General features: G+C 42.3%; 1 protein-coding gene across 12 annotated transcripts in view; it reads left to right on the top strand.

Annotated features, from left to right (window-relative positions):
• Window positions 1-12,263, top strand: part of UCHL5 (ubiquitin C-terminal hydrolase L5) — a 37,381-nt gene that overhangs the window by 3,190 nt on the left and 21,928 nt on the right. For 7 of the 12 annotated variants that reach the window (XR_014817018.1, XM_084978638.1, XM_084978642.1 and 4 more), the window contains exons 2-3: window positions 6,678-6,741; window positions 8,359-8,464. Coding sequence is in view for 4 of the 12 variants with exons in the window: in XM_084978635.1 (XP_084834761.1) it covers window positions 6,678-6,741; window positions 8,359-8,464 (170 nt within the window). In the remaining 8 variants the exon portion in view is untranslated. The remainder of the gene's footprint in view (window positions 1-6,677; window positions 6,742-8,358; window positions 8,465-12,263) is intronic. The other 5 variants (XM_084978640.1, XM_084978641.1, XM_084978639.1 and 2 more) reach the window with 1 other exon arrangement.

Genomic DNA, 12,263 nt, shown 5'->3' on the forward strand with positions numbered 1-12,263 from the left:
GGGAACTCCTCAAAAAAGCTTTTGAAAGTTCTTTCTTTCAAGTGAAACATCTTATTGTACTATGAATGCTAGTGTAAATTTAAGTTTTTTCCTGGAGGAGGGAATTATTTGTGAATTCAGTGAATATATAAAAATTTGGGTGGAATGTAATGCCATGGTAAAACAGAGTTTTTATTAAGAAACTGATGGGAGATCCCTGGTGGCTGAGTGGATTTGGCATTGTCACTGCTGAGGTGCAAGTCACTGCTATGGCATAGGTTCAGTCCCTGACCCGGGAACTTACTCATGCCACAGGTGTGACTGAAAAGAAAAAAGATGGAGGAGTTCCCGTCGTGGCGCAGTGGTTAACGAATCCGACTAGGAACCATGAGGGTGCGGGTTTGATCCCTGGCCTCGCTCAGTGGGTTAAGGATCCAGCGTTGCTGTGGCTGTGGTGTAGGCTGGCAGCAGCAGCTCCGATTGGACCCCTAGCCTGGGAACCTCCATATGCCATGGGTGTGGCCCTAAAAGGACAAAATAAAAAAAAAAAAGAAAGAAAAGAAAAAAGATGGAGCAGAACTAGACTTCTAATTGATACAGTGCATATATACTTCATAAATACAGCAAAACAAATTGTGATAATCTACCAATTAAAAATAGAAGCTGTGAATTTCTAATTCCATCCAAGATGGAGTAATAAGGAATTAATTTACCATGACAAATCAGTGACTTCAGCTTTCACTTCAAGAAACTAGGAAAAGGAGTTTCTTTTGTGGCTCAGCAGGTTAAGAACACGATTTTGTGAGGATGCAGGTTTGATCCCTGACCCACCTCAGTGGGTTAAGGATCTGGCGTTGCCACAAGCTGTGGCATAGGCCTCAGCTGCAGTTCCGATTCAACCGCTAGCCCTGGAACTTCCATATGCCGCAGGTGCAGCTGTAAAAAGGGGGGAAAAAAAGAAACTAGAAAAAAAATGAGCAGATTAAACCTAATGTAAGCAGATTAAAGGAAATAGTAGCATCAGAGTTGAAAGCAGTCAAATAGAAAGGAGAAAAATATTAGAGAAAGTCCATGAAAGTAAAAGCTGATTTCTCAAGGATCAAGAAAATGGATACACCTCTAGTCAGGGTGACTGTTAAAAGGAGAGGATACAGATGACCAATATCAGGAATGAGAGAGATGACATTACTACTGATTCTACAGATGTTAAAAGGATAGGTGAATATATATATATTTTTTTATTTTTGGCTGCCCTGCAACATACGGAGCTCCCAGGCCAGGGATCAGATCTGAGCTCAGTTGTAACCTAAGCTGCAGCTGAGCAATGCTGGATCCTTAACTCACTGTGCCAGGCTGGGGATGGAACCCACACCCCAGCGCTCCCAAGATGCCACCAGTCCCATTGTGCCACAGTAGGAGCTCCAGGATCAGTGAGTGCTCTAGGAAATATTTATGCAAATAAATCTGAAGACTTAGATGAAATGTACAAATTCCTTTAAAGACAGAAATGACCAAAGTTCACTCAAGAAGTGGTAGGTAAACAGTGTAGCCTTATGTGTATTAAAGAAAGCGAAATGTTAATTTGGAACTTTCCTACCCAGACAAATGGCTTCACTGGTAAATTCTGTGGAATATTTAAGGAATAAGTAATACCTACCCAGACTTTTCTGAAAACATTGGAGAGGAAGAAACAACTTTCCACTTCATTTTATGAAGATCATCATTATCCAGACACCCCAATCCAAGATGTTACAAGAAAACTAGAGACCCATATCCACTATCAACACGGGTGTAAAAATTCTAAACAAAATTGTAGCAAATCAAGTCCATAATATATTGAAGACAACCTATCCTGACTGAGATGAGCTTGTCACAGGAATTCAGAGTTGGTTTAACATTTGTGATTCAGTGTAATCCACCGTATTAAGAAACCAAAAAAACCATAATGTGTCTCAGTAAATGCAAAAGTATTTGGAAAAATCCAACATCTGTTAAGAATCACGAAGTGTTAGATTTTACCCTGGTTGCCAGCTAACAAGTGTGCCTGTCACCGCTTTGTAGATACTGTCAGACAGCTTCAGCTTTAAGGGACAGAATCACTGCTGGCAAAGTCGGCAGCAGGACATTTCCATTTGCAGTGGTTCCTCAGTCCTCCAAGTCCATGGAGTGGAGCTGGACACAGGTGGATGCTGTGCGTGAGAGTCTCATGGCTAAGGAACTCTGAGCTTAGAGGGCTCTCTCTCTCTCTTTTTTTTTTTTTTTTTTAATTTTGGCCTTACCTTTTGCATGAAGATGTTCCCTGGCCAGGGATCAGACCCTAGCCATAATGTGGGATCCTTAACAACTAAGCCACTTGGGAACTCCATGGAGCTCCCAATTTTATAAAGAGGCTGCTAGCAAACTCAGTCAGCCTTTGGCTCTCGGAGGATATAAGTCTTCCCTCTGCCTCAGAGGGTTTACACTGTCTCTGCCTTTCAAGTCTGTTTATTATTTTGACATATACTCTTTGACATTATTATTTTGAGAAGAGAGTCCTGCACAAATCTGGTAAATTCTTAGAAGCAAGGAGTAATAGAGGGACACTATTGAGAATTGTCTCCCAACAAAATCCATCCTTTCTTTCTGTACCAAATACGCCCTTCCCTCAGCTACTCTGACTGATCTGACCTGACCTGCAGGGCTGGTGCCAAATCTGTTTATCATTAGTCTCTTGAAGTGTTGACGTTAGGAAGCCAGGGGGCTTTCTCATGGTTGTGTTGACGTTTCCTCTTGGTTTAAGGCATTAACTCAGGTGTAGCAGTGGGCGTTGGTGACCGTGCAGACGCTGCCTGGGTCTGCGGGGAGAAATCTAGCAGAATTCCCTCATCCTCAACTCTGGCCTGTGAGTTCAGGCAGATCTGAGTGACTCAGGGCCACGGTGGTGTTTGCATGAAGGTCTGTTTCAGCCACTCCTAAGGTGCCTGTCACTTTGTTTTGGGGGAGAGGCAAGTTAATACTTGGCTGGGTGTACACAGTACCTTCGAAGGCAGGTGCTGATTACAATCGTTGGGACCGTCTTAGGGGTCCAAGTGAACAGTGGCTCCAACTTAGGGCCCCCTGCTCATGTCAGATAATCGAATCTAGTCCTTGTTTTTGGAGAGGTTGCCTGAGAACGGATGATCCGGTTTTTCCTATTTAGTCACGTCACCAGCTTTAACATTTGTCATGCCATGAAATAACTGAAAACAGGGTTAGGGGAGTTCCCGTTGTGGTGCAGCAGAAACAAATCCAACTGGTAACCAAGAGATAGCGGGTTTGATCCCTGCCCTCGCTCGGTGGGTTAAGGATCCGGCCTTGCTGTGAGCTGTGATGTAGGTTGCAGATGAGGCTCGGATCTGGTGTTGTGGCTGTGGCATAGGCTGGTGCCTACAGCTGTGATTCAGCCCCTAGCCTGGGAACCTCCATATGCCACAGATGCTGCCCTAAAAAGCGAAAAAAGAAAAAAAGAAAAAAAAAGGAAAGAAAGGAAGAAAACGGGGTTAGGGAGGACATAACTGGGGCTGTTTTTTGTGGGAGGTGCAGAAGCTGGGGTCACGCCTGCTGCTCCGGGTAGACCTGTTGATAAGGTTAGGGAACTAGCAGTCCTGTGGTCAGCGCTGTTGGAAGACAGCACCTGAGGCCCACATACCTCAGATGCCATCCCAGGCACTGCAGCAGCTCTGGAGAGCCTCAGGGGAAAAAGGCTCCAGGTATATTGTTGAGAAGATTGTTTTTGAAATAAGGTTTGTAATAGAGCTATTTTGTAGAGCCACCAGTGTTATAATAAAAATGCATTAATCAAATATTTTTAAACATTTTAATTTAGCGAATTAATTACATTGTACTTAGTATTTTATAACTTAAAATCAATTTAATAATAACAGTGTTCTGATTTGAATGACAGCTTATTTGGTCATCCTATTTGAAACTTAATCCAGCTATTTAATAAAGTTTTTTCTAGTCAGCGGAGTCTTACCTCTTAACTTCCAGAAGGTATCCTATGTACCTTTCATATGCAAAGTATGTACTGTACTGTCTTTGAGTTATATGTTCTTGTCTTTGATTTATATGTTCTTGTTTCCTAGTAGATTAAAGTTCTTAAGTATTGTTCAGATAGTTTATTATTTTCTGTCTTGGACTTGGCACCTGCAGTTGGTTGAATCCATGGATACAGAACCAGCCAAAAATATTTGTTAAATAGCGGTGATTTGTTAGCTTTTAAAGCCTAGCCTCCCCTCAGCTTTTTGCTTAGCATATGTGAGAGGAGTCAGCATTAAGTGATGCCTTGAGTTTAGTGTTTGAGAATGTTTACGTCGCAAGAATTGTGTGGCTTGGAGGAAGCAGGTAGTATCCTTGTTGTAAACATGAGGAAAGTGAGGCTCAAAGACTTGTTCTTGCTCAAGGTAAAGAACTCGAAGGCAGTACTAGAATTAGAATCCACGTCTTGATTATCGTACATGAGGGAATTATGAGAATTGAATGTGCAAGGAGATAGGTGCTGACAGTTGAGCACACAGTTTTCCTTGCACAGCAGTGTGTATGTGTCTACCGTGAGATCATTTAAACAGTATTTCCACTTGAAATTGCATTTTTCCAAAAGATTTTGGGGCTCTTTTAATTCAGTGGCTTTGTTGTGTTTTTGTGTGAGATGCGCGATGTTTTAATGTTTGGTCTTTTATAGTTGATTTGCAGCAGCAGCATCAGTGTTAACAATTGCCTTAGTGTCTTTTCGTGCCCGTCTCCACACTCGTTAACTGTAGGTTTACATTTATAAGGTTTTTTCCGCAACTAAGTGTATGTGGATGTTGCACCCTGTTGTAGACATTCTGATTGTTTCTCGTTCTCTTCTCCTGCAAAAATGGAGTAACTCTCCTTACACTTGTATCTTTAATAAAACTTGAGTGGGGAGTTCCCGTCGTGGCGCAGTGGTTAACGAATCCGACTAGGAACCATGAGGTTGCGGGTTCGGTCCCTGCCCTTGCTCAGTGGGTTAACGATCCGGCGTTGCTGTGAGCTGTGGTGTAGGTTGCAGACGCGGCTCGGATCCCGCGTTGCTGTGGCTCTGGCGTAGGCCGGTGGCTACAGCTCCGATTCGACCCCTAGCCTGGGAACCTCCATATGCCTTGGGAGCGGCCCAAGAAATAGCAACAACAAAAGACAAAAAAAAGACAAAAATAAATAAATAAATAAATAAAACTTGAGTGGGCGCTAAGAGATACTTGCTGAACAGAGCAGATCGAGGTCCTGAATTGCAAGAGTGCCCGAAGTCTCAGGGTTGGTCCAACTTTTTTTTTTTTTTTTTTTTTTTTTTAAACCCCTGGCTTTTGTAGGTGGTCTAAAGGCTTCTTCACCTCTCACTTGAAGTATTCTGGACTATTAAAAAGTGCCCAGACTTTGGAATCAGACATGGGTTTTAATTAGTTTCTTGACATTTATTAGCTGTAGTGAATTAGGTTAACTTAACCACCTAATATCTCTAAGCCTCTTTCATGTGATACTTGCCTTGCAGGGATTGGAGAAAGTGCATTTAAAGCACTTTATTCGTAGAAGATCCTGGTAAATTTGGCTCTTTTTTTCTGCTGTGATAGTGATACCAGCTGACATTTAGCGAACCCTTAGAGTGTGCAGGGCAGTGTGCTATAAATGTATCTCATGCAGAGTAAATTATCTAAAGAGATAATAAGGTAACTCGTTTATACCTCAAACCAGCTCTGTGAGTATGGCGAACAGAGCGGTTCATTGGTCCTATAACTAGTAAACAGCAAGCCAGGGTTCACATTGGAGGCTGACTCTTAACGAATTCTCCATCACTGCACCGTGAATTACTGGAGCAGGGTTCTTGACCTTGGTACTTTGGCTGCGCCTTGTAGTGATTAGACACTTGGGTTGGATAACGGATTTCATCCTAACACTTCGGGCCAGATTGTTCTTTTTGTTGTTGGCTCTCCTGTGCTTTGCGTCCCCACCCTTAAGTGACAATGGTGGCAGTAAAAATGTCTCCAGATGCTTTGAAATGTTCCCCAGGGAACAAAAAATTACCCTGGTTGAGAACCTCTGTTCTCGAAGAAGAGCAGGTTTAGTACGGGATTCTGATGTCGTTGAAATTAAACTAAATTTAATTTTAAAATGTATAGAATTAGGATTTAAGATGCAGTTGTCATGAAACATGTGATTTGAAAGTCACTGTTAGGTAGTAGTTAACTATTACGACTTAAAAAAAAGCATACAGTAGGAAAATGAGAAGGCCGAGAGCAGAGCTGTGGCACCTCAGCAGCTGAATGAAGGGAGTGGGTGGAGAGGAGCCAGAGATTGAGAGAGACTGAGAGGGACAGTCATGGGGTGGGACATACGGAAAGTCTTTGAGCTTTTTAAAGTTAGAAAGTAGTATGTTCCCATTGTAAATAATTAGAATATAATAAAGGAAGGAACAGGACTCAATTGTGAGTTTTATCCATTTTACCATTTGTCATGTCTTACTGCCCCCAAATGTGCATCTGTTCCCTCCAGCCCTCCCTAAGGTTCATGGACTTACAAGTGGTGGATTGATTGATTTTTATAATTTATTTATTTTGTCAAAGTATATTGATTTCAAATGTCCATTTCTTTCAGTTAGGGTTTTATTTAATGGCAAAGAAAGAATGAGTTATTTTGTTTTCTCAAGAAATAATTTCTTGTTTCAGGTTGCCGAGGAGCCCAAGTAGAAGAAATATGGAGTTTAGAGCCTGAGAATTTTGAAAAATTAAAGTAAGTGTATTTTTAGTTATGTTAGAAAGAATATGTCTGTATTTACACAAACTTTTGTCTGTTTATTTTACTTGGATTACCTTATGCTGAAAACTGCCTCCTTTAAGGTTTTTTTCAGCTCTGTGAGGTATGGGTGTTATTATTCCCATTTTATAACCAAGAACCTGAGACTCATAGATGAGTAATTTGCAAGGGTTTCACAACTGTCTGTGCTTCCAAATCAACAGTGTACTGATCGATTGATTTTTTTTTTTCTAACAACATTCACTTATAGATCAATAGTGTTAGAACATGGAACGCATTTTAACATAAAACGCATGAATAACAGGTCACTCTACAAAGCCATGCTTAATAGATAATGTATATTAATAGTACTTCAGAATTTGTTTATATGTAATTACATTGCTTCTTGGGGAGGTTACTATTCAGATTCCAAACGTTCATGCCAGAAAGTGCCTTCCTCTTAGCCCAACCCTCTGACTAGAATCACTCCTCTGAGCCTCTTCTTATTCCCCCACCACCCAACCTGCCTGCTCTGAAGCCTTAACACCCTGTATTGCAAATGGGGGTTGGAGGGGCTTTCCCTTGGGGAAGCGTTCTCTGAGTCCCAGGGGGGACTGCCAGGATATTTTTTTTAATTGTTCCCCTCTGTTTGCCCTTTCCCCACAAAAAGAGCAATCATTTTAGATGGAATAAGAGATAAATTCTAGCTGAGAATTTATGAGGGAAGGTTAATTAAAGATGCATCATTTGTTATGTCTTTAGGGGACAGGAAAGCTTTTTGTTGCATGGAAGGCAGTGGTGAAAGATAGGCTGGAGAGAACCCGAAAGCAGATTTAAGGGTTCACGGGGGGCATTCCTCCTTTTGGGAGATGGATGACTTCATCATGCAGGAGGTGCAGCATCCAGTCAGGTCTTAGAAGAGTTGTGTGAAGGTGACTTCCTCTACTTCCTACTGTGCATGTTCTCAGCCAGTTGCTTGTGAGCATCCTGTGAGAACTTTGTTCGTGTATACTGGGACTCAGTCTAGAGTTAACACTTTCTTCTATTTTGTTATGTTCTTTCTGTTTTTAAGTGAGGTGATAGAAGGTAGAATTGAATAATCGACAGATTTGACAATAAACCTTTCATTACAATTCCATTTTAATTGATGTAATTTCAAGTTTTTTAGCCTTGTCTTGGGCAGCATTCTACTAACTATGGGTGGCAATAGAAATCTTTTTTTTTTTTTTGTCTTTTTGCCATTTCTTGGGTCGCTCCCACGGCATATGGAGGTTCCCAGGCTAGGGGTCTAATCAGAGCTGCAGCCACCGGCCCACGCCAGAGCCACAGCAATGCAGAATCCAAGCCGCGTCTGCAACCCACACCACAGCTCACGGCAACACCGATCGTCAACCCACTGAGCAAGGGCAGGGACCGAACCCGCAACCTCATGGTTCCTAGCCGGATTCATTAACCACTGCGCCACGACGGGAAGTCCTAGAAATCTTTTTAACAAATGTTCAGATTTACTTCATTTGCATTGTATTTCTTAAGTAGCTGACTAAAACTTAATATATTGACAGTGTGTTATAAGAAGCAAGATTTGGTGTCCATAATTTGTATTTTATTTTGTAGGCCAGTTCATGGGCTGATTTTTCTTTTCAAGTGGCAGCCCGGAGAAGAACCAGCAGGCTCTGTGGTTCAGGACTCCCGACTTGACACGATATTTTTTGCCAAGCAGGTATGGTCCTTGGATATGCTGACGTCTCAAGAGCAACCCTTTTTATCAACAGGACTCTACAGGACTCTTTTCTACCTGTGAGTCTCTAATGTAGTGGTGCTCCAACTTTTTGGTTTTACACTTGCTTTTTTTTTTCGTTTTGTCTTTTTAGGGCCCACCCACGACATATGGAAGCTCCCAGGCTAGTGATTGAATCAGAGCTGCAGCTGCCGGCCTACACCACAGCCACAGCAATGCGAGATCCAAGATGCATCTGCAGCCTACACCCACAGATCGAACCCGCATCCTCATGGATGCTAGTCAGGTTCTTAACCTGCTGAGCCACAATGGCAATTCCTACATTCTTAAAAATTATTGGGATCCCCAAAGAGTTTCTGTCTGTGTGGATTATTTATTAATGTTTGTCATTTATACATTAAAACGGAGACACTTAGGAGGGTTCCTGTTGTGGTTTGGTGGGCTAAGGACCTGATGTTGTCTCGGTAAGGATGCGTGTTTGATCCCTGGCCTAGCTCACTGGGTTAAGGATCTGGTGTTGCCACAGCTCCAATTCAGCCCCTAGCCTGGGAACTTCCATTTACTGCAGGTGTGACCATACACAGAAAAGAAAAGAAAAAAAAAAAAACCTAGACATTTAAAATATTTATTAATTGATTTAAAAATAACAATAAATTCCTTGTATTGTTAATGGTAACATATTTTTAAATGAAACATAAGTATATTGCAAAAGAGTAGTGAAAGGAAGGTATTGTTTTACATTTTTGTAAATATCTTTAATGCCTGGCTTAATTGCACACAGCTGGATTCTCCTGTCTGCCTCTTTATTCGTTCTCTTGCAGTGCTTTTGTTTTATTTTTGGTTGAAGCTCATGAAGAAAATTCAGTGTCCCGTATATGTGTAGTTGGAGGGGGAAGAGTATGTTAGTTTCTTATTAAGGAAATTATGGATATGTTTGATATTATTTAAAAAACACCAGAAATGTTCCACTTCTAAAGATTGGTTGTAATATGACATCTGAAATCATCAATGAGCTTTGTATTTTGTTATATTAAAATCTTTTGGTTTATCTTGCTCTTCAAAAGGCTCTTTTACTCATGCAGGATCTGATAACATCATGCACTGGTCGTTTTGAAAATTTGCTGACTTACACAGATCTTCTAAATGTGGACTCATTTGACTATTTTAGTTATATCCATTGTCAGTAAAGCCCAGTCGTTAATATTACCATTTATGTCATCAGAAAAGTTGTTAAGTCTCATGAAACTCAAACTCACAGTGGCGGATTGAAGTCTTAAAAATCCTAATTTTCACTTGAAAGTGCTGATTTTATCCAGGACAACAAATACTGTCAGGTGTTTTCCTTGAAGTGACAGACTCGTTTCCCCTGTTTTCAAGAAACTATCTGCCAGCCACCCTGTCTGAACAATGGTGTGTGTTTGCCGTATGTCCTTTCAAGTCAAAGCGAATGTTCCAGGAAAACAGCAGCCGGCTTAGCCGACAGCTCAGACGGTCGAGCTCGTGGCCGTCCTGGAGACAGCCAGCACGTTTGGGTTTGCAGCAGAAGGGCTCTGCTTGTGCTGTCTGTCTCATTCACTGGGGCTTGTGCTCTGAGGTAAAAATGGAAGAAAAATAATTTTGACTGCTTTAGCAAAGACATGCTTCAGTAAAACTAATTTTTTGTCTTGTTAATATAATGTATATTATTATAAGACCTAAGTATTTTTAAGGTGTAGAAAGTACTCTAGGAGTTCCTATTGTGGCTCAGCAAGTAAAGACCTAACATAGGATGTGGGTTCAATCCCTGACCTTGCTCAGTGGATTAAAAGATCCAGTGTTGTTGCAGGCTTGCAGTGTTGGTCACAGATGCGTCTCAGATCTGGCGTTGCTGTGGCTGTGGTTCAGGCCAGCAGCTGCAGCTCCAATTCAACCCCTAGCCTGGGAACATCCATATGCTGCAGATGTGGCTGTGAAAAAAAAAAAAAAAAAAAAAAGGAGGAGTTCCCTTTGTGGCTTGGTGGTAACAAACCTGACTAGCATCCATGAGGATGCAGGTTCAGTCCCTGGCCTTGCTCAATGGGTTAAGGATCCGGTGTTGCCATGAGCTGTTGTCTAGGTTGCCGACATGGTTCGGATCTGGCGTCACTGTGGCTATGTCGTAGGCCAGCAGCTACAGCTCCAATTTGACCCCTACCTGGGAACCTCCATATGCCGTGGGTCTGGCCCTAAAAATAAATAAATAAATAAATCCTAGAGTATGGATTTATAATTTTTAGAGTCCCTTGATATTTTTCTAGTTCTGTATTACATTTCTGCCTTACTATAATGTTTTATTTGTATTGCATTGGTCCTGCCACATTTATTAATATGTCAGATTAGTGATTTCCCATAGTTTCATATTTTTATACTATATTATGCCCGTTTCAATTAAATTGATCAGTACTGCAATGCCATTTATCAGTCTTTGTAGTGTATACCTCCTCTGAGCATATGCTGGATAGTTTATAGTGTGTATTGCCTAAATATATAATCCTTGGTTGTAGACTTGAAGAGCTGATAGTAATGTTTTCCAATCCAGTGTTTCTAGACTCAGAGGAATACTTTCAGGCATTTGAGGATTTTGATTAAAATTATATTATTTGTGATGAGGTCATACAGATTAAGAGTGTAGTTTTGGTACTTGTGGATGGAGTTGCATCAGTTCGTAGAGATAATGCTGGCTTGTTATCTGCTGATCATATGCTCTAATTGAGAGTGTGCATGTGTGTGGATCACGGATTAGCAAAATACCGAGCGAAAGATACTGTCTTCTAGTAATTAAGTTCGCATATGAGGATCCAGGAATGACCTTCTTGGTGACAGTTCTCTGCAAAACAGTGTTGTCTTGTTACCCCTTCAATGATGAGAAAGCTAAGGTCTGTCTGACTTACTGCCCAAGGTCATGTAGCCTTGCTTGGTGCTGGGTTTGTGTGTTTCTCCACCTGTTCAGTCTTTCAGGAAAGGATGGTTGAGTGTCTGCAGTGTGCCAGGTGCTGTGCCCATGCTTGGGGAATGATCCCTCCCCTCTAGGGTGTTTCGCGTCGAGGGGAGGAGATGGGTATTAATCAGCGAAGTGCACAATTACAGGGGTAACAGGTGCTCCAGGGAGTGAGGTGAGAACCATGTTCTGAGGTTGGAAACAATCTGTTAAGACTGTCTTCACTCACACACCAACCGCAGGGGTCACAGTCCCCCAAACCACCGTCACCTCTGACACCTGCAAGTTTAGCAAGTCCCCAAGACGCCCTCATGTTCTGTAGTTTGTTAGAAAAGCTCATTGACCTCACCGTTGTCGCTTAGGACAGTGAGAGGCTACAGATTCAATCCAGCCAAGGGAAGAGACGCCTGGGGCAGAGTCCAGGAACGTTCCATCTGCACAGCATCCGGTTGTCTTCTCCCACGGGGGTCACAGATGGCGGTACCTTGCATGGAAGTGGCGTGTGACAGTGTGCAGGGTGTTGCCATTCGGGCCATCTCGGCCATTCCTGGTATCTGGAGTTTTCTTTGGCCCTCCATCTCCAGCCACCCTGGAGGTTGAGCTGATACTGCTGACCCAGAACCCTAAGCCACAGTGTGCCCACAGCCCCCAGGGAGACAAGACGCTTTTATGAGGCATGGCTTTGCAAGAGGTGAGAGCTCAGCTGCCAGGAGCCAAGGCGAAGGCCAGCCTCTCTGGGGGCCGGATTCAGCCCTTTACTGCACACATAGACGTGGGACCCATCCCTTGAGAGGTCTGAGAAAGCGTCTCTGAATGAGGGACGAT

Source organism: Sus scrofa, chromosome 10 (genome assembly GCF_054392235.1).
Source record: "Sus scrofa isolate SSC_HxYL_T2T_F1_AM1 chromosome 10, Sscrofa_HxYL_maternal_Yorkshire_Landrace_v2.0, whole genome shotgun sequence".
NCBI classification, from domain to species: domain Eukaryota; kingdom Metazoa; phylum Chordata; class Mammalia; order Artiodactyla; family Suidae; genus Sus; species Sus scrofa.